The sequence below is a fragment of the Meleagris gallopavo genome, chromosome 27 (assembly GCF_000146605.3).
Source record: "Meleagris gallopavo isolate NT-WF06-2002-E0010 breed Aviagen turkey brand Nicholas breeding stock chromosome 27, Turkey_5.1, whole genome shotgun sequence".
Taxonomy (NCBI): Eukaryota; Metazoa; Chordata; class Aves; order Galliformes; family Phasianidae; genus Meleagris; species Meleagris gallopavo.
Window position 1 is genome coordinate 199,556 of NC_015037.2, and position 27,109 is coordinate 226,664.

Consider the following 27,109-nt stretch of genomic DNA (forward strand, 5'->3'; position numbering starts at 1 on the left):
GAAACATCACTGAGCCATCTGCTGTCTGTCCGTCTGTCTGTCCATCTCTCTTCCATCCCTTGCAGCTTCCTCCCTGTTCTGCCATCAACCCTTCTGTAGCCTGCCAAGCCCTGCGGCTGTGCACACTGCATGACGCCCCTGTCCTCTGCCTGTCCCCTGTGCTGCTCTCCCTGACCCCACTGAGCATCCCTTGGGGCTGGGATGGGAGAAGCGCTTTCCCGAAGGGCAGGCAGGTGCCAGCTGCTGGTGCTTCTCCACGTTGGGCATGTGTTGTTCCTGAGAAGAAGCCAGGTCCCAGTGGTGACTGGAGACTGCTCCGTCAGCCCGACCGCGCTCTCCCTGCAGGTTGAGCAGCCTGTCTTCCCTGGGTGATTCATCTTCAGAGCGGAGATCTCCAGGACACCGCCGTCAGCCCTCTGATTCCTCCGAGACCACAGGTGGGTTCTTGAAATTGACGACGGTGCTGAGCTCTTTGCATGGTTGGAGAGCTGACAGCTCCCAGCGTTAGCAGTGTTGGGCTGCATTGCATTCATCCACAGGTTGTGGATAGGAAGGGAGACCCTCCTAACAGCAGGCTTCAAACAGCCCTGAAATGTCCCCTGGGCTGGGATGGAGCTGTGGGTGTGGGGCTGGTGCTCCTATAAGCCGTAATTTCCACCCTGCAGTAGGGATGTTCTGGCATTGAAAGGCTGGGTTGCACATAGTGGTCCACACTGCAGCCCCAAGTGCTGCCTCAGCTCCCAAAATCAGGCATCCTGGCAGAGCCATGGCTCAGAGCTTCACTGGCTTTTCTTCCTCCCCAGGTTTGGTCCAGCGGTGTGTCATCATCCAGAAGGACCAGCATGGCTTTGGCTTCACCGTCAGTGGGGACCGCATCGTCCTCGTCCAGTCCGTGCGGCCAGGTGAGAGGGTGGAGGGGCCGGGGGACACCTCGGGACCCCCCTCACCTGCTCCGTGCCTTTGGAGAAACGTAGCACCAAGAGTTTGTCTCCTCAGTGGGGGATGTAGCAGGGTTTGGGGTGTCCCTGGGCAGGGACAGGTTAAGTGCTGCCATGGGTGGGTGGGTGGGGAATTCCCTCCGGCAGCCCTGGGTAAACACACGTCGGCAGCGCGAGGCTCTTGGCGCTGTGCTGCAGGAGATGCTGCTGGTTTTGCAGTATAATGACTTTGCGGGGTGGCAGGGCTGGGAGCAGCAATTTAGACAGACAATGAGCTGCTTATTTTACAGCGGATGTTCCCACCTCCTCCCCCTTCCCCCCTCTAGCCCGAAAGCCAGGAAAAATGAGAATATAGTAAAGGGAAAGCACTGCGGGTTGCAAGGGCACGTTTGCACTGGGGTTCCTCTCTCCTGCAACAGGAGCTGCGTGGGGAGACCCCTCCATGCCCCTCACTCCAGGCCCCCCTGGGATGGGGACCTTTCCCAGCTACACTGCTTGATGTGTGGTCACATGCACCCACCTCACCCTGGCGTGGGATGGTGGGGACGCCCACCCGGGTCACTCACTGCCAATAGTGAGAGCATTAAGAGCCAAAAGAATCCCAGCGATCCCATGTACTTTCCACTTTTGGAGCTCATTGCTGTGTCTCAGCCCCTTGGCCTGGAGTCGGAGCTCATGGAAACATTTCCTCTTGGTTTTGGCTTGAGGAAAAGATAATTTTCCCTGTATTTCAGCCTCGGTGGCTTTGTTACAGAGTGGAGTGGGGAGAGGAGCAGAGCAGCGCTGCTGCTGGGCCCCTCTCTGGTGTCCACATGCACATGGTGCTCTGGGATGTGTAGGAGTCACCGCGGATGCTGGAATCTGAGTCTGGCCAAGGATGGGAAGGGCTGGGTTGTGACTGCTTGAGCAGCACAAGGGCTATTTAGGCTGGAAGGTGGTGTTCACATCGTGTTGCACAGCCCTTCCTGATGTCGGTCTGTCTGTCTGTCCTGCAGGAGGAGCGGCCATGAAGGCTGGGGTGCAGGAGGGGGATCGCATAGTCAAGGTGAGCGTCGTGGCCTGTTCTGCCATGCCCTGCTGCTGTGTCCACAGCTGATGGCTCTCCTCTCCTCCCCTCTGCCAGGTGAACGGCACCATGGTGACCAACAGCTCCCACCTCGAGGTGGTGAAGTTGATCAAGTGTGAGTATGGCCAGAAACTGCCACAGCTCTGAGCTTGGGGGCCTGAGCTTTCCTTTCTTTGCTGCTGAGGACAAGGCTACATCCCCAGCGGGGGAGAGACAGCATTATGCCCAAGGGCAGGGCTTGGTTCTTGGGAGAAGATGAGGAAATCTGTCTCAGTCCTCCACATGCACACAGGGATAGGGATGTGCCCACCCATTGCTGCGATGCTCACCTGATGTTTCAGGGAGTGACTAACAGGAGATTTTCTTTCCCTTCCCTTCTAATCCTGAATGTCCTCAGCTGGTGCCTACGTGGCCCTGACACTCCTGGGCTCCCCACCACCGTCAGTGGGGCTCTCCAACTCCCAGCAAGACATGAGCATGACAGGAGCACCTCGCAATGCCCCTGCCTGCCCCCCACCACCTCCACCCCCACCACTCCCCCCGCCGCAGCGCATCACTGGCCCCAAGCCCTTACAGGTAATGTGTCCTGCCCACCCTGCTCTCTGCCTTCCTGCAGGCTGCAATGCATCGTAGGCAGAGCTCAGCCTGTCTTGTTTCCAACCTACATTGCAGGACCCTGAGGTTCAGAAGCATGCAACACAGATTCTCCGGAACATGCTGCGGCAGGAGGAGGCAGAGCTGCAGGTACAGTGCTTCTTCTCCTCCTAGAGTGACTCTGGGCTGGGTTGTCCCTTGCTTGAGTTGGTAGGCACTTAGAGAAACTCAACTCTCCACCCTTCTCTTCTGCTCATGATGTCCAGTTAACAGGCTCTCACAGCAGTCCATAGCATCCCAGCCAGGCTGCACTGGTACCTGGGTTAGATGTGCAACATTTGGGTACTGTTTGGCCCAGGGGAGCACTTACGCGGGCATCAGCCCATTAAGCCACACAGCAGCTGTGTCTTTGCCCCCATCCCATGAGCAGCAGGACAGGCTGATGGGTTTGGGGTCGCTGTGAGCATCCTCATCTCTCACTCAGCGCTTCTACGAGGCGTACAACCGCAATCCTGGCACTGTGGTGGGGGAGCAGATTGAGGGAGCACGCCGGCGGGTCAGCCAGCTGCAGCTCAAAATCCGCCAGGAGACCAGTGGCTCCGTGGTAAGCGAGGGGCACAAGTTCTATGGGAGCCCTAACTTAGGTTAGGGTTAGGCACCAGGCTTAAGGTGTCCTGGGCTCCCTCTGGGGATGGGGGAGCGTGGCCGTGGGGGGTGCTAGTGTTCCTGGTTTCCCACTTCTGCTATGGTGGGTGGGAGCTCCTGCAGCCAGGTGTCCTCTTGTTCTGTGCCGGGGTGTCTTCCTGTGCTGGGTGACATCCGACTGGTCCCACATTCCCCTCACCTTGCAGGATTTGGGAAGATTGTGCGGTGATTCCAGCATGGCGATGTTCAGGGCAGCAGAAGGTGAGTGGTGCTGGCAGTTTGTACCTTCCCCGCTCCTCAGTGTGCACAGGGCAGTCCTGAACACGGGGCTCAGCCTCTCCTCTGTTCCCAGGCCGCCTCTCACTGGATTCTCAGGATGGTGACAGTGGGTTGGAGTCGGGCACAGAGCGGTTCCCCTCTGTCAGTGAGGTGAGAGCACAGCCCAGCTCTGCTGGACCCAGCAGCGATGAGGGAGAGTGTTGTTTAAAACTAAATGTCACCTGGGGTGGCTGAATATGACAGCAGGGTGCAGTTGGAGGGGTCTTTGCACCACTAGTAACCAAGGACCTGGCTTTGCAGTAATTACTTGCTTACCTTCTGAACAAGCTGAATTTCTTGATGCTCAGAGCTGAGATTGCAGTGCTTGGGCTTGCACTGTATGTCCCGACATTGCTGCCCCAGAAATGAGGGGTCCCCAGGCTTGTGCTTCTAGTCTTAAACAGCCCTGAAGGTTTTATGTGGTTTCCAAGTTTGCTGGGCTTATTGAGGATGTGGTCTTCATGGTCTCAGAGCTGCAAAGCGCTCTTGGGGGACAACCCTAAGCATTCCTACCAGTCAGTCAAGAGCCATCCCCAGCCTTTCCTCTCCAACACCCTAAACAGATCTCCCTGAACCGCAACTCTGTCCTCTCCGACCACGGCCTGGACAGCCCACGCACCTCCCCAGTCATCACCGCCCGCCTCTTCCAGCACCATCGCCGGCAGGGCTCCGATACCACCTTCATCCCCACCACTGAGCAGGTAGGATGGAACCAGTGCCCTGGGCACACAGCATCACCCAGCCTAGCAGGGTGACGATGGCACGTCGAGTGTCCCCATACTCCTGGTGCCCAGCTCCTAACGCTGTCTCCCATCTCCTGCAGGGATCAGAGCGCACGGGACGACCTCTCATCATTGGGCCAGAGGAGGATTACGATCCGGGATATTTTAACAACGAGGTAGTGGCACCAAGCCGCTCTTGGCTCTTGTCCCATCTCACTGGGGGCAGCTGGCCAAGGTCACGGGACAGGGCTGTCACTCCTCCCATGCTCCTCCCTTTGTGGCTGCATGTCCTGGAACCCAGGAAGCAGTGACATTTAGAAATCATCCCAAGGAGGAAGCTGTTCAGTGACCTCATCTGCCTCTGTCATCCCAGCCCGTGCTGAGAGCATTCCTGGATGACAGCTGTCACCAGCCTGGCCACTGCCGTGGTGGGGATGGGGATGTCCTGGGTTGGGCTGGTGGGAAATGGGGAGCAGGGGCTGGAGCTTCACCCAGGGGTGTGCCATGGGGCTCCAGACTAGTCAGTTCCCTTCTTTCCTAACCAATGCTTCTCCTTTGGGCTTCGCAGTGCGACTCCCTCTTCCAGGATTTGGGCAAGCTGAAGTCCCGACCAGCACATCTGGGAGTCTTCCTGCGCTACATATTCTCCCAGGCAGATCCCAGCCCCCTGGTAAGAGCTGGAGGCAGCAAGCTAGGAGAAGTGCCAATAGGCCGATGTATCCGTGCCTTCCCCACATCCCTGGGGCCTGTGGGTGCTGCTGGTTTGCTGAGCACGCTGCTGAAGTGCAGGTTCTGTGTGTAGAGCTCAGGCAGCTGCTGGCAGCCGTGTCCCCAGCTGTGCAGCAGTGAGGGAAGCCCAGTGTAGGGTTACACGTCCTCCCCTTCCTCCCAGGCGTGACGCGGGGAGGGCGCTACCCTCCCAGACCCCCACGGTCGTTTCCTGTTTCATGACCGTCTGGCTGCTGCTCTATTGGATGTTTCACCTTCCTGCTTCTAAACCTTCCTCCTTCTTCGCTGCCCACCTCTGGTCTCCCCTCCTTGCAGCTCTTCTACTTATGCGCAGACGTTTGCCAGCAGACAACAGCAAAGGATTCCCGGGGTTTGGGGAAGGATATCTGGAACATCTTCTTGGACCGGAACGCGGTGAGGGCAGGGGTTGTGTGCCTGCATCGGGGTCCTTGCATCTACAGGGGGTTGGAGGGGAACCAGCCAGCATCAGTGTCATGTCCGTTGCATGAGGGACCTTTTTTAACTGTTTTTGCCACTGACGGTGCTTTGCTGATGCTGATTTCTCTGCTTCGGTGCAAATTGCGTAAAGCATTGCGCAGGCGTTGCACAATGGCAGCAGAACCAGGCAGCTTGGAGCAGGGGTCATAGAGGCAGGGCTGGGGCTCAGGCTCTGCCCTCTATTCCTTGGGTTCCTATTGCTCGGAGGGAGCACGCTGCTCCAGAGGCGTTTGTGTTCTGGGTGCTGCAGTGAGTGCTGGGTGCTTTGTGCACTGGGAGCATGGGACTCTCAGCTCTCACGCCCCCCAGCTGCAGAAATGCCAAACAGTGACAGTGCAGGAGCACGAGGCACCCTCACCCTGCAGCTCAGAGCTGTCTGAGTGCGGCTTTGGCGTGCATGCTGTGTCCCAAGTTCCTTCACACACTGTTGTGTTCCTTCTGCAGCCCCTCCGAGTGAAGGTGTCGGAGCAGCTTCTGGCTGAGATCGGTGAGTGAGGAGTGCTCAGGGGCTGCCAGAAGGTCCTCACTGGACTTTCCTGCATGGCTGGTGACACTGCCTGTCCTTTTACCACCCAGAGGCTCGCCTGCGGAATGGGGATGATGTCCGAGCTGCCCTCTTCGAAGCTCAGGAGATGGTGATGCCCGAGATACAGGAGCAGATCCAGGACTACAGGTGACAGTGGAATGGTCACCCCAGAGAGCTCAGCATACCTCCCCCTATGCTTCACAGCACTGACCCCCATGTGCCCACAGAACGAAGCGCACCATGGGCCTGGGGAGCCTGTATGGGGAAAATGACCTCCTGGACCTGGATGGGGACCCACAGAAGGAGCGACAAGTGGCTGAGAAGCAGCTGGCACAGCTGGGTGACATCCTGTGAGTGTGGGCTGCCTGGTCCTGCCACCTCCCCAGTATGCTGGTTGAGGTCGGGAAGGAGAATTTGGAGTAGGAGCTGGGGGTGCTGGTGGCAAAAGTGGGAGGAAGGAGCTGCAGGGGGCACAGAGGGAGCACCCTGCCCTGGGATGGCTCCCTGGGGCTGAGCAGAGGAACTCAAACAAGCTCTTTTATTCCTCCTCATCTCTCTCTGCAGGTCAAAATATGAAGAGGACAGGAGGTGAGTGACTCTCAACCATGGCAAGCATGCACCCAGTTGTGACTGTATTGCTGTTGTTGACTAAGGAGGGGAAAGGGGGCTCAGAGAGGAGGTGCTGAACCACCCCTTTCCCATGCTGGCCTGCAACATCTTGTCCCAGTGCCAACTTTATGCCTGTGGCTATCATGATGTCAGGCCCTGGGGAAGAAGTGTCCCCAACTCTTCTTGAAGGCTGCTGCCTTTCTGCCCTCCTTGTCCCTTCCCGGGTGTCTCCTGGCCAGGGAGAAATGATCTCTTTGTCACCCCAGACCCCACAGGATGTCCCAGTTCCATTTTCACTCTCCAACCCATGGTGCCGTGTCCTGGTGTTCTGTCTCTACTCAGACTCTGTTCTCTTGCAGCTCTCCCATGGCCTTTGCCCTCAGCACATACATGAACCACACTGGCATCCGCAGCCGTGAGCCACGCGTGGCCAGCACCAGTGAGAAGGCACAGGCCCTCCCAGACAAGGACAAGTGGCTGCCCTTCTTCCCCAAAACCAAGAAGGTGAGTGGTGTGATGGCTGCTGTCCCTCTGCTCTGCTCCCAGCTCCCTCTGCAATGTGTGGTTGGGATGGATGAAGAGCTGTGGTGTATTGCCCACATTGTGATGCCAGCATTCCTCTCGGGTGTCCCAGCAGAGCAGCAGCACGAAGAAGGACAAGGATGCCATGGAAGACAAGAAGCGTAACCCCATCCTAAAGTACATTGCGAAGCCCAAAATGTCCCAGAGCAGTGAGTATTGGGATGCTCTGGATCACTGAGCTGCTCAGCTCACTGCTGCTGGGAGATCTACAGCCTTTGGGTGGCCCTTGGGCACCCACCACCCCATAGCAGGCGCTTCTCATCTGCCACTTGTGCTCTCCTCATCCAGACCCTTTCAAAGCCTCTTGTCTCAACCTTGCTCCCAAATGGCTTTGAAGGGAGAGGGAGGAGAGCTGAGCAGTGTTTACCCTGAAAATAATTCTCGCTGCCCCATCCTGCAAGCTTGCAGGCTGCCAGGAGCTGTGGGGTGGGCTGAGGTGGTGGAGAGCGTGCAAAGACATGTGTGTGCTCTGACACATGTGTGCATGTGTGCTCTAACACGTGTGTGTGTGTTGCCCCCCCTCCTGCTTTCAGTTCTTATACCATTAGCTCACATGCTCCCTTCTCTGCCTCCTCCGCTGTTGATACGCAGGATTGATTTGACATCTCATTTTTGTTTTTTTTTCCTTTCAGCATTTCATGTCCCTTTGTCCCCTGTTGAAGGTAAAAGCCCTTTTCTTTTATTTGCCATTCATCTCACGTGCTCAGTTTTGGTTTGTCCCCCCAGCACTGCTGCACCAGGCACTGGATGGGCTGTGGGGAGGGAGGAGGGCTGCCCCATGGGCACTCTGGATGTCCCTGGGGAAGCCCCAGTGGTAGCCTTGGTGACATCCCACGGTGAGGGCAGCAATGCCACCATCTTTCTCCTCCTGCCTGCCCTCACCTGGATCTGTCCCTTCTCTTTGCCCTAGCAGTCAAACCCGGCAATGTGAGGAACATTATCCAGCACTTTGAGAACAACCAGCATTATGAGAGCCAGGAGCCTGGCTCGCAGCGTCTCTCCACCGGCAGCTTCCCGGAGGACCTGCTGGAGGGTGACGGGTAGGAGGGGTTTGGGGTGGCAATTCCTGCCCTCTGTGCTCTCACCCCGTGTTTTCTGCCTGTGCATCCCTCAGCCTGATGCTCCCAGCTCTGTCTCCCCGCTGCAGATCTCGTGCTGAGGTCAAGCTGGGCCGCTCGGAGAGCTTGAAAGGCCGTGAAGAGATGAAGAAATCACGGAAAGCAGAAAACGTGCCCCGCTCCCGTAGTGATGTGGACATGGATGCTGCAGCCGAGGCCACCAGGCTTCACCAGTCAGCATCGTCCTCTGCCTCCAGTCTGTCCACCAGGTGGGAGCTGCCAGCAGAGCCAGGCTAAGGACAGGAGTTCCCTGTGGCCCTCAGGAGGGAGCTGGGATGGTCCAGTACCTGCCCACAGTGTCTGGGTTCTGCACCTCACCCCTTGGGTTGGGATGCTGCCTCCTGGGCAAGCCCTGAGAATCCAGGCCAAGCTCTGGCCACTCAGTCCTTACCTGCAGATCTTCACTGATGTTTGTCGTGGGAAACCAGTTAGAATTGGGTTTAATCCACATTTGTGCCCCAAGCCCTGCCTTGCAATGGGTGGCACTTGCCCCTCATCTCAAGGGATTTGCTCCTGGGAAGTGCTGCAGGGTGCTGTATTGAGAGGAGAGGGCCCTGTGGGTGCCGCAGGGTCTCATGGATGATGCTCCCATCCCTCCCCAGGTCGCTGGAGAATCCAACCCCACCCTACACGCCGAAGATGGGACGCAGGTGAGTGGCACGGCTGCTGCTGCCATCGCCTCTACCTCACCACCCCGAGCCCGCCGCCACCTCTAGGGCTGGGTCCTACAGAGCAGGAGAGTCACTGTACAGGGGGCTGGGGGTGTCAGAGGGGATCTTCCTAGCTTCTCCCGGGCCTTGATAGAGCACCAAGGGAAGTGATGCTCAGGGCTGCCCTGGGAGAGAGGGAGGGAGCCCCCAGAGTTGCCTCCACTTGGCGCAGTCCTGTGTAACTCCAGCTCCCCGTCCCAGGGGTTAGGGGGCACCTCTGTTCCCTTGTGTCTCACGCAGGAGCTTAATCGACCTATATAGATGGCTGCTGGGGGACCTAGTCTGTTAGCTCAAGAGTCAGAGGCTTGTGCTTCTTGTGCTGAAGGTCCCAGGTTCAAGCCGAAATAGGGCCCAGGTAGATATTGGCTGTGCTGGAAGTGCTGCAGGCGGGCTCATGGGGGGTAGGGCTGCAGAGTACTCCCACTACTGTTTTTCATCCACCCAGGAGCATTGAGTCGCCCAGCCTGGGCTTCGGCGCCGACCCCTTCCTGCCTCACCTGCTGGAGGATGAGCAGGGCCAACTCTCGGACCTGGAGCCCGAGCTGGATTCACAGAACTGGCAGCACACGGTGGGCCGGGAGCTGCTGGCCAGCCTGCCACAGAAGGAGATTGACCGGCAGGAAGTGATCAATGGTGAGGAGCTAGGAGTGAGGAGCTGGGAGTCTGCAGGCACAGCCCAGGGACACCTCCAACTCCTCTGCCTCTCAACAGAGCTCTTTGCCACGGAGGGGTCTCACCTACGCATCCTTCGAGTCCTTGACCTCCTCTTCTACCAGCGGATGAGGAAGGAGAGCCTGCTGTCCCGGGAGGAGCTGGCACTGCTCTTCCCCAACCTCCCAGATGTGATTGAAATCCACAGTAAGTTCTTCCTTCCCTCCCCTCTGCCCTGTGAACCTTCCTGCAGTGGCAGCACTGCCCTGGGCTTTACAGTGACCAGCCTTGGCTGGGAACATCGTCCTCACTTTTCCAGCCCCGTTTCCCTCTGCTGGGGGCTCTGTTATTCCAGGATCTGCCAATGCCCGTGTCTGGCTGGGCTGTTTGATTGTTGCAGATCTTTGTAGCCCACTTTCAGTTTCGCTCATGGCAGCAGCAGTCAAAGTTCACTGTGTCTCCCACTTCCTCCTCCAGATTCCCTCTCCGAATCTATGAAGAAGCTCCGGGAAGAAGGACCAATCATTAAGGAAATCGGGGATCTCATGCTGTCTCGGGTAAGGAGGGGTGGCTGCTCAGAGGGGATGGGGTGACTCCAGCCCTGGGGACGTCATGTACTCTAGGAGTAGACAGAGGGTCCTGGAGGTTTCTGTACAGAGTGCAGAAGTGACCCTACTGTCACAGAGACCTGCACTGTCCCCCAATGCCACTTGCTCTGGGAACCAGAACCTGGGGATGAAGGAGTTCTGGGAGAGCCACGGTGGCATCGAGGTGGGCCAGGACTGTAGGTTTCTGAGCCCACATCTTTCTGTGCCCCTAGTTCGACGGCCTGGCCAAGGAGGAGATCCAGCAGGTCACTGCTGACTTCTGCTCCTATCAATCCATCGCACTGGAACTTATCAAGACCAAGCAGCGCAAGGAGACCCGTTTCCAGATCTTCATGCAGGTTCGGTCTGCTCTTGGGCTGCTTCTCACCCCATGGTTCTCTTGGCTGCCCCTGCTCACACCCCAGCGCCTTCATCCTCTTCCTCCTGCCCTAGGAAGCAGAAAGCAACCCTCAGTGCCGGCGCCTGCAGCTCAAGGACTTGATCATCTCAGAAATGCAACGCCTGACCAAGTACCCATTGCTGCTGGAGAACATCCTCAAGCACACTGAGGGTAGGGGCTGGAGGACTCGTGGCTCTTCTCACCTAGAGCCAATCTCAGGGCTGTGAGGAGGGTGTGCTGCTGTCCAGCCAGGATGGGTGGGTGCTGGGGGGGACTCCTTCCCTCCATCAGCTCTGGGCTGGCTCCATGTGGGCTCGGGATGCAGCCATGGGTGTGAGTGCTGCTCAGCTACACGGGGCAGCACTTGCTCCCCCTGACCCTCACCCTGCTCCAGCGGGCACCTCGGAGCATGACAAGCTGTGCCGGGCCAGAGACCAGTGCCGGGACATCCTCAAGTATGTGAATGAAGCAGTGAAGCAGGCAGAGAACCGACATCGGCTGGAGGGCTACCAGAAACGCCTGGATGCCACCTCACTGGAGAGGACCAGCAACCCGCTGGCAGCTGAGTTCAAGGTGATCCCAGCTCCTGGGGGTCAGGGGGGTGCCCAGTGCCAGCACCCTCACTGCTGCCCTCTCCCTGCTACAGAGCCTGGACCTCACCTCTCGGCGCATGATCCACGAAGGGCCGCTCACCTGGCGTATCAGCAAGGACAAGACTGTGGGTATGGACCTCCCCTCTGGTCCTGCAGGATATGGGCCACCTCCAGCCCTGGTGGCATTCTGAGGATCCTCTGAAGCTGTGCCAGCTGAAAATGTCGTGTCCTCAGGGCCATCCTTCCTTGGCTGTGAGCACAACCCTGATCCTCTTCTCTCTGCTCTCCGCTCCAGATCTGCACGTGCTGCTCCTCGAGGACCTCCTGGTGCTGCTACAGAAACAAGATGAGAAGCTGGTGCTCAAGTGCCACGGCAAGACAGCTCTGGGCTCCTTGGATAACAAGCAGACCTTCAGCCCCGTCCTCAAGCTCAACTCAGTGCTCATCCGCTCTGTGGCCACAGGTAGCAAGGGGACAGCAGGACGCAGGGGGTGGCAGGGGACCTGTCCTCTGAGCGTGTTCTTTGCCGTACCCTGACCTTCTCCATTGCTCTGTCCCCTGTGCAGATAAACGAGCCTTCTTCATCATCTGCACGTCAGAGCTGGGACCCCAGATCTATGAGCTGGTGGCACTGACATCCTCTGAGAAGAACACGTAAGGGCTAAAGGGGTGCTGGTGCTATGGGCAGTGTGTGGCTGGGGAGGGGGCTCCCCAGTGTGACCCCCCAGGAGCTGACAGTGCTCTGGGCCGGCCAGGTGGATGGAGGTGCTAGAGGAGGCGGTGCAGAGTGCCATGAGGAATGCCACCTTCCCCCCAAAGCGCCAGATGCCAGAGCCCACCCGCATGGCACCTTCAAGGTGAGCAGCATGGCCTCACTGGGAGCAGGGCTGGAGCCTGGGTGGCACTCATAAGTGTCTCCAGCTGGTGGGGATGGAGACATGAGTTCTCCCTGCTGCAGGAGCTACTTGCTGGAGACCCAGAGGCAGCTCCCAGGGCTCCTGGCCCTTAGCACTGCCATCGTCCAGTCTAACCCTTCTCCATCCTGCAGCCTGGTGTTGCAGGACCCTGATGTCTCCCCCATCCTATCCCAAGTCAGCAGCTCTGCAGCAGAGGTGGAGGAGAGCTCCTCAGGTGATTCCCCGTGCTCAGTTATCCATCTATACCTGGGTTGGGACACAACCCTGAGCTCTCCCCTCTCCCTGCAGCAGATGACAATCCCACGGAGCTGCTGGGCAGGGAGCAGCCCCCGGTGCTGCTGGAGGAGCCAGAGAGCAGCGAGGTGGAGGAGGAAGAGCTGCCTGCTGGATCCCTGCATACAGAGGTGTCTGATGCTCTCCCGGAGCCCTCCATGCGCCTGGCACTGCCAGTTCCCAGCCCGGCCGAGGGGTTGGCCGAGGCAGCCCTGGAGGATGGTGAGTGGTGCTCAGAGGGATTGGGGAGGCCCACCTTGTGATGTCAAACTCCCCCAACCCTATTCTCCCCCCGTCCCAGTGGAGAACCTGCGGCTGCTGATCCTGCGGCGGCTCCTGCCCAGCCGTGACACAGAGCCTGAGGATGACCTGACACCCACGCCGTCAGTCATCGGGGGTACCCACACCTGGGACTCAGTGCTCTCCAGCCAGGACTCAGCCTCCCAGGAGGTGCTGGCTGAGCCCCCCAGTGCTGCCGAGGAGCCAAAGCCCCGATTGGGGTGGGAGGAGCAGAGTGAGAGGGGTCCAACAGTGTCTGCTGAGGAGCAGAGCAGCCTCAAGGTGGTCCGGAAAGGTATGGAGAGCTGCCATCCCCCAACCAGGGAATGGTGGGGCAACTGGGGACTGTTCCTTTCTCTCCCCTCGCTGGGATTTGGGGTCTCTCTGCATGAGCTTTCGTGGATCAAAGCTGGGGTGCTGGTGATGGGCTCTGATGGGTGCTGGTGGTGGGATGCTAACTGATGCTGAAGTGCTGGTATTTGGGTGCTGGTGGTGGGGAGCTGATGGGTGCTGGTGCGGAGGTGCTAATTGGTGTTGGGATGTCGACTGATGCTGGGATGCTGACCAATGCTATGCTGGTATACGGGTGCTGGTGATGGGATGCTGATTGGTGCTGGTGGTGGGTGCTGGTGGCGGGGCCAGCTCACCCCCTCCCTCTCCCTCCCCCCTCTCTTTTTGGGGTGCACAGCCCCAGCGGAGGGTGCTCAGGAGGCCACGCCCTCGCCAGGCAGCAGCCAATCAGAAACTGAGCTGCAGGAAGGAGGCGGAGCTAATGTAGATGGTAAAGAGACCCCCATCCCTTCCTGGGGGTGTCCTTGAGTCCCCAGAGCTGTGTTTCCCCATTATGCCCTCCTGTCCCTTGAAGGCAGCCATGTCCTCCACGGGGACACGTGTCCCTGGGGGGTGCTGTATCCTTGGGGAGGGGTGGGAGGGGGTCATGTCCCCGAGGGCTGTCCCCACAGCTGAGGACACGGAATACCACCGCAGCCCTGATGCCCCCCACCACACTAACACTGCTCCTCCCTCCCTCACAGGTAACTACTTCTACGTTAGCATGCCTACCGGGCCCCCTGAGTCTGCGCCGCCTCCAGGACCCCCCCAGGCCATCCAACCTGAGGAACCCCCCGGCCCAACACTGCAGAGTGTCCCCCAGACCCACCCGGCCCCCTCCACGATGTCGACCTCATCTTCCGCACCATCGAGCAGCTGACGCTGAAACTCAACAGGCTGAAGGTGAACCCCAGTCAAGGGGGGATATAACAGAGTGGGAAACCTCAAACCTGTACCCTCCCCACCCTGACGTCATGCCCTTTCCCCTTGGTGCCTCCCCAGGCTGTGGAAGCTGCCCACCGGGAGCTGCTGCGGTCCCTGGGACACAGCTCATCTGCAGACACCACCCCCGTGGGGCTCCCGGCCCCAGGGATGGAGGGATGGTCCCAGCGGCCCCACAGCCCCGAGGCTGACAGCCCCCTGACCCGTTCCCTGCGGAGCCTGCAGGGCCACAGCACCAACATCCCAGGTGAGCGGCTGGACCCCATCTCCTTTCCCTTGGGTCTCCATCTCCCCATCCCCCTCATGGCCCCTCTTTTTGCCATCCTCCTCACTTACCTTTCTTGCCCCATTCTCTCTGTACCCCTTCAGTATCTTCTCCCCATCCTCCTCACCCCTTTCTCCCACTTCCTAATCATCCCCTTAGAATGGTTGGGGTCGGAGGGAAACCTTCATGCACACCCTGACTCCAACTCCTCCCCCCTCATACACCCCCTTACTCTCCTCCAGGGTGCAGAGCCCCCTTGGCCGAAGACCCCGCGCACACCGCCGACCTTTAGCCACGGAGCGGACCCGTTTACGGCCCGAACGGGACGGCCGGGGGTCGGGGGGGTCCGTCCCCCCCACCAATCACTCAAGCGTGGGAGCTCGCCCACCACCGCCCCCCGAACCCCCGTGGGGGCGCTGGGAGCAGTGCCAGCCTCAACCCGGGGGAGGGGGAAGGGGGCTCCTCTTGGAAGGAGGGAGCGTGGGACCCCTGGGCCCCCCCCCCACCCTGCATGGCAGCCCCAGCCTGGCTCCCTGCACCCCTGGCCGCGAGCGCTGGATCTAGTCTGTATAAATGCACTTTGTTTCGTTCCTCTCCGTGCTGCGGCCCGCCGCTCCCCGCTGACTATAAATATGTACGTATGTGCACCCATCGTGTAAATATCCCCCCCTGTCCTCCCCCCCCCGTGTCACCCCCATTGGGGACAGCGTTGTCCCCAGGGCTGGGGCGAAGGGCAGCGTCCGCCCATCCCACGCGTAGAGGCGAGGCCGGCGCTGGGGTGTCTGATATATATAATATATATAATAGAGCCAAGACTGACTGGTTGCTGTTTGATGCTGTATAATCTGTTTTATTTTCTTCCTTTCCACGGTAAAGAAATTTATTGTTGTTGTTATTTTTTAAAGAAAAGCCCAGAAATACGTTGTTCTTCACCCACAGGCACATGTAGGGCTCATGGATCCAGGCTGTGCTCCTCCTCCTGCCCCCCAGGCTGGGGGTTTGCTCCTTCCACCTCCGTATGCTGGCAGCTGGGGGGGGTGGCTCAGCTACTCGCTGAGCTGAAGGAAGCCACGGGGGCCCCAAGGCTATGGATGCTATAGAGGTCCTTATGGGATGGGGGATGCCCCCGGGGGGAAGAACTATTGGGGCTGAGGGTCCCACCACCTGAGTGCATCTCTATGACAGCGTGAGAGATGGGGTCAATAATTAGATGGGGGGGACGACGCGGGAAGGAGTGGGACGGATCCGAAAGGGACGCGGCGTCACTCGGAAGGCGCGGCCAGGGCAGCGCTCACTCCGAACCGTTAGAGGTCGCTGCAGGCTCCGTCCGCGCCCCTTTTATAGGACTGCGGGGGCTCACGGCGGCACCAATCGCTGCGCCGTTGCTGAAGCCCCATAGGTTCATTTCTGGGCCAATCGCTGGCACAAGCCGTAGCCATTTCCAGCCAATCGCGTCGCGCGCTTTGGATCCGCCTCTGGGCCGTCGAAGCGCCGATCCTTGCCCCCCCACCACGCGGTTTCTATGTCAACCCCGGGCCGCGCTGGGTTCTCCCCGCCTTCCTTCCTGGGATTCGCGCTGCTGCTATCAGCAGTTTTTTGTTTCCACCCCCCATGGAAAACTATAATTTAAAAATAAATTTATTTTTAAAAAGCCCAGAAAAGCGCTGCTTCTCGTGGCACTCAGGGATCCTGGCTGTGCTCTTCCTCATCCTCCGCAGGCTTGGGGAGGGGGTCCCGCTGCAGCAGCAGCTCCTGGAGCCGGGTGAAGGCGGCACAGGCACTGGAGAAGCTGTTCCTCTAAGAGAGGGGCACAGGGAATAAAGCCGTGCCTTTCCAGCAGCCCCCAGTCTCCCTCCACTGAGCCCAGCTTACATTCAGCGAGAGGCAGCGCAGCCCCTGTTTTCCCCCAGCTCCCTCCTGCTTCTCCTGCTCCTCCACCGCAGCCAGCAATGCGCCCAGGCCTCGCTCTGTGATGTGGTTGTCTGCAGGGGGAGGACACGAGCATGGGAATAGGGCAGTGCTGCAGCCAGGCCCCCCCAGCCCCACACTCACGGGACAGGTTGAGGTTGAGCAGCACCAGGTTCCCAGGCAGGATGATATTCCCACCAGAGTGCAAGCCTGGCTCCAGCAGTGGGTGGCTGGGCTCAGCTAGATCCCCTGCCTGGGGGCATTGGGAGAGGTCCTGAGGATGTGGGGGCCACAGCAGGGAGTGCCTCCCCACCCCCACCCCCCCCAAAGTCCCAGTGTGCTGCTCACTTCAGCTCCCTGCTGCTCCTCGATGCTACCCTTTGCACCACGGCTGCGGCTGCGTCGGGAGTCTGAAGGGGCCGTAGCTGCAGGAAGAGCAGAATGGGAGGAGCTGAGTCAGGAGCAGCTCCCCCAGCGTGCCCCCCAGCACCCTCACTCACACTTCTTGGTCTGCTTGCTCTTGTCCTTCCGCAGCAGCTCCTGCAAAGGCCAGCAAGCTCAGCCCCACTGCATCCCTTGGGCAGCACTGTGGGACCCTCTGTGACCCCCACCCAGTACAGGGAAATGGGGAAACTCAGGCACAGCTACAGCACCACCCACCCCCAGACACCCTCAGCAGGAGTACCTAAAGACCCCATGTTGAGAACCCATGTTGACTACCTGCTTCCTCACCTTCTTTTTGGTTGTGCCTGTGCGCTGTTTGGCTTGAGACAGCTTGTCTGCAGCTGCACTGCCCTGCAGGCTCAGGGCATGCCCATTGCTGGATTCAGCCTGCTTGGGGATATCAAAAAAGAAATACACTAAGTGATAGGGCCCCCAAAAGGCAAAGCTCCCACCTACCCCACATCCAAAGCTCACTGCACGGGGCTGTCCCTGCTCCTCCATCAGCAGCCGTCTCCGCTCCACCACCTCCTCGTGCCTCAGCTTGAAGGGCTGCAGCACCTCTGCCAGCTTCACTGCCCCTGCATCCCCAATGTGGTTGTGGGCCAAGGACAGGGAGAGCAGTGAGCGGTTCCAGCGCAGCCCCTGAGGGGGGGGGGGATGAGAAAGGTGATGGGAAGGGGCATGGGCAGCTGAGGGGGAGAAGGAGGAAACGGTGATGGGAGGGGGCACAGGCAGCATTCAGCTCCCCCTTGGCCCTTCTACCCCCACCTCAGCAATGTGCTCTGCACCCACGTCAGAGATGCGGTTGAAGCTGAGGACCAGTGACAGCAAGCTGTGGTTGGATGATCTCATGCTGGAGAGGCCCTGTCCCAGCAGTCGTGCAGCCCTGTCATCAATGCAGTTGTTGCGCAGAGACAGGTGGGACAGCCTGGGGTTGAGGGGAGGTGGGAGACATTGGGGGTCACTCAGTAGCTGGAGATCAGAGCTCTGTACCAAGGGATGACCCTGGCACTCACGTGCTGCTGGCCCCCATCAGCATATGGAAGGAGTGCTCTGGCAAAGGGTTCCCCTCCAGGGTGAGCGACCTTTGGGGTAAAACAGCACCAAGACTATCTCAATTAATGACAAGAACTCCAGCTTTACCCCCCCAATCCACCTACCAGAGCCGGGGGCACCTTGCCACCATCACGCCCAGCGCAGGCAGTATGTGATCAGTCAGCCCAGTGCTCCAGAGGCTGCAGGGACAGATGGTGGCATCACTCGGTCATCCTCATCATTGGGCACTGCCTGGGGGCCATCTGCAACGCCCCCCCGCCCCCCCCCCCCCACTGCTCACTTTAGGGCCTTCAGGTTGCCCAGGGCAGGCAGGCACTTGCTGAGCACACCCAGCATCTCTTCTTCCACTTTCCAGCCTGCAGGATGCAAGATGGAACGAGGGAAAAGTCTCTAACCATGGCTTCAGCCAGCCAAGGGGCTGGGAGTGGCAGGGGGAGGGCTGGCATGGCTCACTCCTCTCCAGTGCTGTTTCCCCACCTCGCAAGAAGACCCCACAGACACTCCGGGGGTCGCTGTCATTCTGCAGCTCCACTTGGATGCAGCGCTCTCCCAGTCTGCAAGACTCTGCACCCTCAGCTGTGGGTGAAGCAGTGTCTGAAGAACCAAATCTCTCCCTCCCTGCCCGCCAGCCGTTCCCATTCCCTCACTTGCTGCACAGGAAGGCCGCACAGTGACCCTGGGGACAGAGGTGATGCCAGCCCAGGCACAGAGCTCTGTCAGGTCTTGCTGCAGGAGCCCACAGCACTGGTACTGCTCTGAAAAGAAACACGGGGTGTGAAGAGAGATCCCTTCAGCCCCCCCACCCCCCATTTCACCAGGCTCAGCCTTACCAGCACCTTGCTCAGCTCGCTGCTCACTCTCCATCTCTGCAGTCATGGCAGAGTGTAACACCAGGCAATACACTCCCTCCACCACTGTATGCCGGCAGCTTGGGCAGGGTGGAGGGGGGTGGGTGGGTGTCACAGTTACCCTCTAAACCAGAGGATGCTACGGAGATCCTCAATGGGGAGTGGTTTCAGAGAGGGGAGAACTGCGCGGGCTCCTATGGAGGCACCATAAGGGTGCTGAAGGTCCCGGTTCGGTCCCACCTCACCACCTGAGCGCGGCCCCGCGGTTGACGTAGACGAGGAGGACGAAGCACCAACGGCACCACGGAGCGCCGAACGCGAACTGGGAGCATCGGGCTCCGTCCTCGCGCTTTTACAGGAGGTGCACGGCTGCTGAAGCCCCATTGGTCCATTTCTGAGCCAATCGATGGGCGCAATCTACCACCATTCCAGCCAATCACCGCGTGCGCTTCGGCTCCGTTTTTCGGACCATTGCTGGGCGAGTCGTGGCAACACCTCTGGGCCCCGCCCACCGCCGCCATCGGACCAATCAGCGCGCGCGGTTTCAATCCGCCTTTGGGCCGTCGAAGCGCCGCTCCCTGCCCTCCCTCCCCCCACCGCGGTTTCTATGGCCGCGCTTTGCTCTCCTCGGTTTCCTTCCTGGCTTTCGTGCCGCTGCCATCCCGGGACCAGCGCTGCTGCGTGCCCCTCACCGCCCTCCTCCCAAGGACGCGACTCCTGAGGACGCCGCTCCCACAGCCAACCCGGCTTTATTGACAGCAGTGCCCCGAGGGCTGCGGGACAGCGGCGGCGACAGGGACAGACCCTTTATGGGGGGGGGATCCGATCCTGCGCGGACCCCGGGCTGCCCGCTGCCGTCTCTCGGTGTCCCCGCTGCAGGGCAGCGTTTCCCGTCCACGTGTCGCGATGTGAGGCGGGGGGGAGGGGGGTCCTCAGCGATCCTTCCTGCGGAGCGGAGGGGACGGCGGGTGGCGGACGGGAGGCACGTCGTAGTGGCTGGGGATGTGGCTGTTCTTAGGCGAGTCGTAGTGGCTGGGAATGTCCCGGGCTGGAGCTGCGCACTCTGCCCCCCCAGGGCTGCTCTCTGTAGGGAGGAGAACGATGGGAGATGGGAGTCTCCTGTCCACAGGGCTGTGCCTCCATCAGGATGCCCCCTCCCCCCCAAATCCCCCCATCGCCTGGGCGTACCTTCCTCGTTGCTGTCAGGCTCCTCCAGGAGCCCAATCTCTGCGTAGGACATCTCTCGCTGCACCGGGGACTTCATCTCCATGTAGCTGCCCTCGGGGGCCTTGGCCAGCGGTGATGGCACGTCCTTGATGGTGGCATAGGGGTTCTCACTGGCTAGAGAGCTGCCGCTGGCCCTCAGCCCCTCCTGGGGGTGCTCTGTGGGGGAGGCAGAGGGGTCCCCATCACCAGTATAGAGAGAGCGGCCGTGCCCACATGGGTCCTATTCAGATCCCATCCACCTTCCCCTCTCCATCCCATCCCTGCTCCATCCCATCCCCATTCCCAGTCCCATTGGTACCCGTGCTGTAGTACTTCCCCAGGCTGCAGGTGTAGCTGTAGCTGTAGCTCCGGTCCATTTGTCCCCCACCTGGAAACCAAGCATCATAAGAGTAAGGGGAAGGGATCCAGTTGGTCCTCTCCACCTCCTAAAGCACTCCCCCAAATGTAGGGCTGCCACTTTCCCAAGAGCTGCCCCTTCTTACCCCTGGATCCCTGTGGTGGTGCCCCCAGGTGCTTCCAGTCAGGGGGAAGGGTAGCATTGCCATCAGGGCCATAGGGCCTCTCTGCACCGGGGAAGGGCTGAGAGCTGGGGACCTGCAACCAAAACAAGAGACAGCATAGCTGCAGAGCTCCCCATGCCACGTGCCGTGCCATGCTGTGCTGTGCAGCACCGTGCTGCACCGTTCTGTTGTCATGCAGCACGATGAAACGTGCTGCCCTGTGCCTCGGTGCGCTGTGCAAAGCAGTGCCACTCTGCATCGTGACGATGTGCCACACTGCACCATGGCATCGTGCCGTGCCACGCTGCACCATGTCACCGTGCTGTGCCGTACCTTTAGGGAGCTGGCTCTGTCCTGGCTGCCGGGGGCAGGCAGCGTGCACTGGGACAGCGTGTGGTAGCTGGGGTTGGAGTAGTAGTGCGTGTGGTTCGGTGGCACATCTGGGGGACAGACATCAGTCCTGGTGCCGGGGGGGCCTGGAGCCACGTCCCAGCGTGCAGCTCACCTGGCACCACGTACTCAGAGGTGTCCATCCGTCCTGCTGTGTACGCCACGGCCAGGTGCCTGTTCTCCTTTCCCTTCTGCCTGTGGCGGTAGCACAGTGCCACTGCCACCACGGCCACCAGCAGAGCCACCAGGGCCACCAGGCTGACCACCATCCCCAGCGTGCTGTAGGCCAATGGGGGGGCTGGCATGATGGTGTAGGGCTGATCGGGGTTCCCTGTAGATGTAGGGGATGTAGCGACAGTCCTTAGAACAGGTGGGGAGCTGGCCCCCCCCATCTTGCCCCCAACCTTCTGCATGCCTACTCACCAGCCTCACACTGGGGCCCGCTCCTGCCTGGGGCACATGGGCACGTCCCACTCACGGGGTGGCAGGTGGCATTGTGGGGACAGTGGCATAGCTGGTCACACTGTAATCCGAAGGTCCCAGGGGGGCACTCTGCAGGGGTACAAAGGGTGGGTGGCTCCATATAGCTCCATACTGCTCAGACAGCAGCCCCAAATCACTCCCCCAGCACCCCCAGGGTGCAGCCTGGGGGTGCACAGAGCCTCAGCTGGGGGTGGGGGTCCTCTACCTTCTTCACAGCTGGTTCCTGTCCATCCTGCGGGGCAGTGGCACGTCCCCTCAACAGGGTCACATGTCCCCCTGTTGTGGCACTGGCAGCGCTGGGAACAGGCGTCCCCCCAGGAGCCGGGTGTGCAGGCTGGTGGTGGGTTGAGAATATGATCAGCCCCCCTGGCACCAGCCCTCATCCTCATCCCCGTGTCCCCATACCCACGCTGGGAGCAGTGGGGGCCGCTCCAACCCGCAGCACAGAGGCAGGCACCGGTGGCATGGTGGCAGGAGGAGCCGTTGGCACAGGAGCAGCTCAGTGCACACTTCTTTCCATAGCGGCCGGGAGGGCACTCTGTGGGCACGAGGCTGCCGTGAGACGAGCGCACCCAGCCTCAGCCCTATGGGGTTCGAGGGATGAGGAGAACCCCTCCCCAGTGGGGCACTCACGGCGCTGGCACGTGGGGCCACGGAAGCCTGGGGTGCAGGTACAGGATCCGTCCTCAGGAGAGCACGATGCTCCGTTGCGGCACATGCAGGGCTGGCGGCAGCCTCGGCCCCAGGAGCCCTGCGGGCAGCTCTGCTTGCACTGCAGCCCTATGGGCAGCAAGAACAGTGAGGGACAGGGGCAGGGCACAGTGGGGTATCCCCACCCCACCTCCCTCACCTGTCCACCCAGGCAGGCAGTGGCACTCTCCAGTGATGGGGTCACAGCCATCTGCGTGGGCACACTCACAGCGCTGCCCGCAGCCGGCACCAAATGTCCCATTCTAGGGTTCAGGGATGAGGTCGACATTGGGGAGGGTGGCACTGGGGAAGGTGGTGCCAGGAATGGTGGCACTGAGGATGGTGGCATTGGGGATGGCAGTGCTGGAGGCGGTGGCACCGCGTTCCGGTGCTGTAGGGGGACACTCACCGGGCAGGGCTGGTGGCAGCGGGGGCCGTGCCATCCTGGAGTGCAGCTGCAGACCCCACTCTGGGCACTGCAGGTGGCCCCGTGGGCGCAGTCGCAGCTCCCATTGCAGCCAGGGCCCCAGGTGCCATCAGGGCACGGTATGGAGCAGTCAGGTCCGTGCCAGCCTGCAGAGCAAGAGGATGGTGGGGTGGGCACGAGGATGGATGGCCACGCATCACTCCAGCTGTCCCCAACCCCCCCCGCTGTGTGCCCACCTTCCTTGCAGATGCAGGAGCCGTCAATGGGGGAGCACGCAACGCCGTGCTGGCAGGAGCAGCGCTCCGAGCAGTTCAGCCCAAAGGTGTCCGAGGGGCACAGGGAGGAGCAGTGCTCATCCTGGGGGGAGGGGAAGAATGAGGGGGGACTGTGAGATGGCAGCATCTCCCTATACACAGGGCTGAGAGGCCACAAACCAGCCCCTTTCCTCCCCTTGGTGCAGTGATGCTGGAGACAGAGGAGTCACCCCAAAATCTTGACCTGCCAGGGGACCCACCCTGATGCTACATGGGACCTGCATGCTGAGCCCTCCCACAAGGATGCCTGGACCCCAAACTGCCCCCAGGGATAACCAGACCCCAAACCCATCCAGAAGGTGCCCTGAGGGTGTCCTCCCCAGGATCCCCTAACCCTCGTGTCCCCCACCATTGCTCCCCGTGCCCTCCCCATATCCCTGCAGCAGGGGCAGCTCGAGGACGCACCGTGTAACCAGGAGGGCAGTGGCAGCGCCCAGTGGTCCCATTGCAGGTGCCCCCGTTGAGGCAGAGGCAGAGCTGCAGGCAGCCAGCCCCAAAGGAGCCGGGGGGGCAGCTCTCGTTGCAGAAGAGCCCAGCCCAGCCAGGGCGACACGAGCACTCGCCGAGCAGCGGGTGGCAGCTGGGGGCACCCACTCAGTGCCCAGAGCTCCCAGTCCAGGCGCTGGGTGCACTGGGAGAGAGCTCTGCGAATGATGCGGGGGACAAAGGGAGGGTACATCGCCTACCTCTGGCTGTGCTGGGGGTGACAAAGGCAGTGGCTCTGACAGTGGATGCCATAGAGGCCGGGAAGGCAGCGGGGCTCCTCGCAGCGGCTGCCCTGAAAGCCAGCCTCGCACAGGCACGCGCCATCCACGTGGAAACACTGTCCCCCGTTGGCACAGTCACAGCTCTCCTGGCAGTCCTGCCCATACCTCCCCACTGGGCACCTCTCCCGGCACCTGTATGGGGACACGGAGGGTGACACGGCCCCAAGGTAGCACCCAGACCCTTTCTCTCTGTCCCAAGCTGAGACCGTGCAGCTCACTGCATGCCAGGCTGCATCCAAGTCCCGCTCTGGCAGCACCAGGGCTTGGTTGCCCTGTGTGTCCCACCCCCGTGTACCCATCTGCATCTGCTGCAGCCACCCCAGCCTCCTGTGCGCCCCATCCCCACATCACTCACATCCCCATTCCTGTGTGCCTCCACCCAATGTCCCCTGTCCCTCATTCCCATGCCTCCCTGTGCCTCACTCTCCATCTCCCCAGGCTCTGCCTCCCGTACCCCATCCCCACTCACTGCTCTCCGGTGAAGCCGGGCGCACACCGGCACTGCCCCCCCAGGGGGTCACAGCGGCCCCCGTTGTGGCAGCGACACTCCCCCTGGCAGCCGGGACCGAAGCGCCCGGGGGGGCACGGTATGGAGCAGATGTCCCCCTGCCACAGAGCACTGCGGTCAGTGGGGCCGGAGGGGACCCCACACCGTGGGGAAGAGGGGGCACATCCCACCTACCATCCATCCATGGGGGCAGACGCAGGTGCTGGAGCCGGGGGGGTGGCAGATACCCCCATTCTGGCAGGGACAGTGGGTGCCACATGGTGCCCCCTCGGGGCACAGCACCTCACAGCTGCGGAGAAAGCGAGCAGTGAGCAGACAGGACTCCCTCCCCTCCAGGCACCGCAGGGACCCTCACTCACAGTGGGCCAGCAAGCCTTGGGGGGCAGAGGCAGGCGCCAGTGGAGGTGTTGCAGAGGGCCTCATGGTGGCATGGGCAGTGCAGGCGGCAGTCAGGGCCGTAGGAGCCGGGTGGGCAGGGCTGGTGGCACAGCGGGGGGGTGAAGCCGGGGGGACAGGCACAGACCCCACTCAGGGGATCGCAGGGGGCCCCGTGGTGGCAATCACAGCGGTGCTCGCAGTCCTGGCCCCACGAGTGATCATCACACTCTGCATGGGTGAGAACACTGCTGTGATCGAGGGTCCAGCCCTAGTCACATCATCTCCATCACCACCTCCATCCCAAGCTCACCTCCTGCCCAGCCCCAGCCCATCTCCATCCCCAACTCCATCCATCCCCAACCCCATCGCTGTCCCCATCCCATCCCCAACTTCAATCCCATTGCCATCTCATCTCTTTCCTTTCCTTTTCCCTGTTCACCCCCAGGACACCTCACTGCAGCATCCCTATCACTATCCCCATCCCCATCCCCATCCCCATCCCATCCCATCCCATCCCATTCCATCCCATCTCATCTCATCTCATCTCATCTCATCTCATCTCATCTCATCTCATCTCATCTCATTCTTTTCCCTTTCCCTGTTCACCCCCAGAACATCTCACCACAGACCCCCACAAAACCCCACATCCCCACTCCATCTCCCCAACCCAGGTGTCCCTGTGCCCCCTCCCCACTCACTGCTGGAGCAGTCATGTCCCCTCCAGCCTGGCTCACACTGGCAACGCTCGGGGGCCACACATCGCCCATGGACACACTCCTGGGTGCAGCGCGCTGCAGGCACACAGCTGGGAGGTGAGCAGGGGACAGCCCAGGACCCCCTCTCACCCCCCCACCCATCCCACTCACGGACGCAGGTGTCTCTGTTCTCATAGTAGCCCAGGCAGCACTGGTAGCGCCGGCGGTAGTCGGTGCGCACCGCCTGTCGGTACTCCGTGCGGTACACAACCCTGTGCCAAAAGCAGAGCCATGAGGATGAGGTGCGGGGGGACACCCCTATGTGAACCCCCCCTCAGCCATGGGGCACCACCCAGTGGGACAGCCCCCATTAGCTGTATGGGACATCATCCCACTGGGCACGGGACAGCCCTGCAGCAGGGCAGGAAGGCATTGCGCTGGGCACCAGGATGCTCCATGCGGTGGGGTGGGATGGAGGGGGGGGGGCTTTGCTGGGGTCTTGGCTCACCCTCACCTTTGCTGCGGGCAGGGCTGTGGCAGTCCTGGAGTCCCAGTGCAGGGCTCAGTGGAGGTCACAATGTGGGGTTTGGTGTACGATTCCTTCACCGCTGCTGTAAAGCTGTTGGGGAAGAGGGTGTGGGGTGGTGGGTGGTCCCACGGGTGCCCCCAAATCGGTGCCCCCAGCACAGCTCCTACCTCTCCCAGTAGCTGCAGACGTTGGGGTCGCTGGGGTGGAGGGCGGCCAGGAGGCAGGCATGCAGTGCCAGTGCCACAGTCCTCAGCACCATCCTGCATGGAAGCACGGAGCTGGACTCACACACACTGCTCTCCTGCTCCCCACCCACCGCCCCCGGCCCGGCCTCCCCGTGGGGCTGGGTCTGCATTCCTGCATGCGGGGGAACGGCTCCAACCCGGCCTGGCTGCCAAAGGGAAACTGAGGCACATCCACACGGGTGGCCGCAGTGCTGTGAGGGCCCCACAGAGAGACAGAAGTGCTGACATAAAGCTGTGCCCATCCTGCCCCACAGCACTGCACATCCCCCCTGTCTGGGTATCACTCAGCCCTACCGTACAGCTGCTCCTGAGGCAGGTTCCAAGGACCCCATCCTGGGGTTTGCTCCTCTCCCACAGCACTGGGGGCAGCCCACAGATTGGGGCACTGCGTGGCACCGGGGTGACCTGTCCCTGGGGATGGATATGGGGCAATGAGGGCACAGAGGAAGCTGGGGACATCAGGCTGACCCATCCCCAAGACTGGACGCAGGGCATTTGTTGACACCAGTTTGCACTTGGGGCCATCAAGCTGAACTGTCCCCAGGACTGAACATGGGGCACTGGAGAACAGCAGGGATGCATCCTGGCATCTCTCTGCCCTCGGATCCGCAGTCTCATCTCAGGGATGTGGGGACGGGAAGGAGTTAACCCCCAAGCCCTGGCAGCCTCCCTGCATGGCCCCGTTTCAACGCTTTTAGTATTTATTTGCCATTGCGTTTCCTGGATCCGCCGGGCTCTTGCTCAACCGAGCGCAGGACGGGCGCTGGGAGCACAGCCAGCTCCAAACGGGGCCACGCACTGCAGCATTTTGGGGTGCACTGGAGGCTTCTGCAAGACCCAGCAGGAGAGACTGGCGGGGACCCGTGAGCTGTCCCCATTTGGCACTAAGACCCCATCCCAGCATCCCTGAGCAGCACAGTGTGTCCTGAGCACACAGCACCTTGTTTTTGGGGGATGGCTGCAGCTCTCCGGTATGCACACATGTGCTGCAGGAGGAAGCAGAGGTTTCCTGCCCCTCGCAGCTGGATTCATGGATTCACGGCCATTTCCTCAATGCCTGGGGACACCCCGAGGTGCCACCCCCGATGCCACCCTTCTCCTCCTCCTCCTCTTTCTCCTCCTCCTTCCCATGGGGGCTGCTCTGCCTCCGTACAACAGCACGGTGAGAGGTGAGGGGTGACCCCACCAGAGCAGCCCTTCCTTGTCCCAAAGCAGCGCCATTTTTCTGCTGGAAAAAGCGTTTAGTCAGAGAATTTCCCCCATTTCCCTTCAGGTCCCAGCGGCCGTTTCCAGGGTGAGTAATTGCTCACCCGCTTCCGAGCCTCCCGCCCTGCAACTCTCCTCCCCAGTTCGGGACCCCTGAGCCCTCCCCATGGCCCCATCCCCACTCCAGCAAACCCACGCTCTG

At 60.8% G+C, this 27,109-nt stretch overlaps 3 protein-coding genes across 4 annotated transcripts in view; 1 reads left to right on the forward strand and 2 right to left on the reverse strand.

The window, feature by feature from the left end:
- Positions 1 to 405: 405 nt before the first annotated feature.
- Positions 406 to 14,597, forward strand: ARHGEF11 (Rho guanine nucleotide exchange factor 11). The gene is given in 41 exon segments (XM_019623101.2): positions 406 to 437; positions 804 to 902; positions 1,934 to 1,983; positions 2,062 to 2,119; positions 2,402 to 2,580; positions 2,677 to 2,748; positions 3,083 to 3,202; positions 3,450 to 3,504; positions 3,596 to 3,672; positions 4,125 to 4,262; positions 4,385 to 4,459; positions 4,852 to 4,953; positions 5,328 to 5,426; positions 5,955 to 5,997; positions 6,087 to 6,183; positions 6,264 to 6,386; positions 6,601 to 6,624; positions 7,005 to 7,149; positions 7,280 to 7,376; positions 7,860 to 7,889; positions 8,138 to 8,267; positions 8,375 to 8,554; positions 8,948 to 8,995; positions 9,501 to 9,688; positions 9,767 to 9,913; positions 10,184 to 10,263; positions 10,527 to 10,652; positions 10,747 to 10,864; positions 11,088 to 11,266; positions 11,340 to 11,415; positions 11,582 to 11,749; positions 11,853 to 11,940; positions 12,042 to 12,143; positions 12,335 to 12,417; positions 12,492 to 12,698; positions 12,778 to 13,050; positions 13,444 to 13,536; positions 13,790 to 13,879; positions 13,882 to 13,988; positions 14,088 to 14,274; positions 14,535 to 14,597. Coding segments are annotated over 39 exon segments (4,293 nt in total). The 5' UTR covers positions 406 to 437; positions 804 to 902; positions 1,934 to 1,944; the 3' UTR covers positions 14,585 to 14,597.
- A 1,250-nt stretch (positions 14,598 to 15,847) lies between these two features.
- On the reverse strand, positions 15,848 to 19,035 carry LRRC71 (leucine rich repeat containing 71). Its single transcript, XM_031556922.1, is given in 15 exon segments — positions 15,848 to 16,089; positions 16,165 to 16,294; positions 16,296 to 16,453; positions 16,549 to 16,625; positions 16,701 to 16,740; positions 16,933 to 17,031; positions 17,119 to 17,298; positions 17,301 to 17,333; positions 17,413 to 17,572; positions 17,661 to 17,729; positions 17,805 to 17,879; positions 17,981 to 18,056; positions 18,178 to 18,276; positions 18,348 to 18,455; positions 18,531 to 19,035. Coding segments are annotated over 15 exon segments (1,467 nt in total). The 5' UTR covers positions 18,577 to 19,035; the 3' UTR covers positions 15,848 to 15,972.
- A 245-nt stretch (positions 19,036 to 19,280) lies between these two features.
- PEAR1 (platelet endothelial aggregation receptor 1) overlaps positions 19,281 to 27,109 on the reverse strand; it is a 9,013-nt gene continuing 1,184 nt past the window's right edge. The window contains exons 2-24 of one of the 2 annotated variants that reach the window (XM_010723848.3): positions 25,996 to 26,112; positions 25,624 to 25,716; positions 25,442 to 25,546; positions 25,099 to 25,199; positions 24,931 to 25,023; positions 24,214 to 24,460; positions 24,029 to 24,143; positions 23,816 to 23,952; positions 23,266 to 23,478; positions 22,985 to 23,159; positions 22,502 to 22,622; positions 22,248 to 22,411; positions 21,999 to 22,101; positions 21,782 to 21,928; positions 21,558 to 21,686; positions 21,354 to 21,482; positions 21,089 to 21,217; positions 20,781 to 20,996; positions 20,609 to 20,715; positions 20,258 to 20,369; positions 20,074 to 20,142; positions 19,737 to 19,931; positions 19,281 to 19,632 (exon numbers count right to left, since the gene is read on the reverse strand). In XM_010723848.3, coding sequence (XP_010722150.1) covers positions 19,481 to 19,632; positions 19,737 to 19,931; positions 20,074 to 20,142; positions 20,258 to 20,369; positions 20,609 to 20,715; positions 20,781 to 20,996; positions 21,089 to 21,217; positions 21,354 to 21,482; positions 21,558 to 21,686; positions 21,782 to 21,928; positions 21,999 to 22,101; positions 22,248 to 22,411; positions 22,502 to 22,622; positions 22,985 to 23,159; positions 23,266 to 23,478; positions 23,816 to 23,952; positions 24,029 to 24,143; positions 24,214 to 24,460; positions 24,931 to 25,023; positions 25,099 to 25,199; positions 25,442 to 25,546; positions 25,624 to 25,716; positions 25,996 to 26,033 — 3,090 coding nt within the window. In that variant the 5' untranslated portion in view covers positions 26,034 to 26,112 and the 3' untranslated portion in view covers positions 19,281 to 19,480. The remainder of the gene's footprint in view (positions 19,633 to 19,736; positions 19,932 to 20,073; positions 20,143 to 20,257; positions 20,370 to 20,608; positions 20,716 to 20,780; positions 20,997 to 21,088; positions 21,218 to 21,353; positions 21,483 to 21,557; positions 21,687 to 21,781; positions 21,929 to 21,998; positions 22,102 to 22,247; positions 22,412 to 22,501; positions 22,623 to 22,984; positions 23,160 to 23,265; positions 23,479 to 23,815; positions 23,953 to 24,028; positions 24,144 to 24,213; positions 24,461 to 24,930; positions 25,024 to 25,098; positions 25,200 to 25,441; positions 25,547 to 25,623; positions 25,717 to 25,995; positions 26,113 to 27,109) is intronic. The other variant, XM_019623102.2, reaches the window with a different exon arrangement.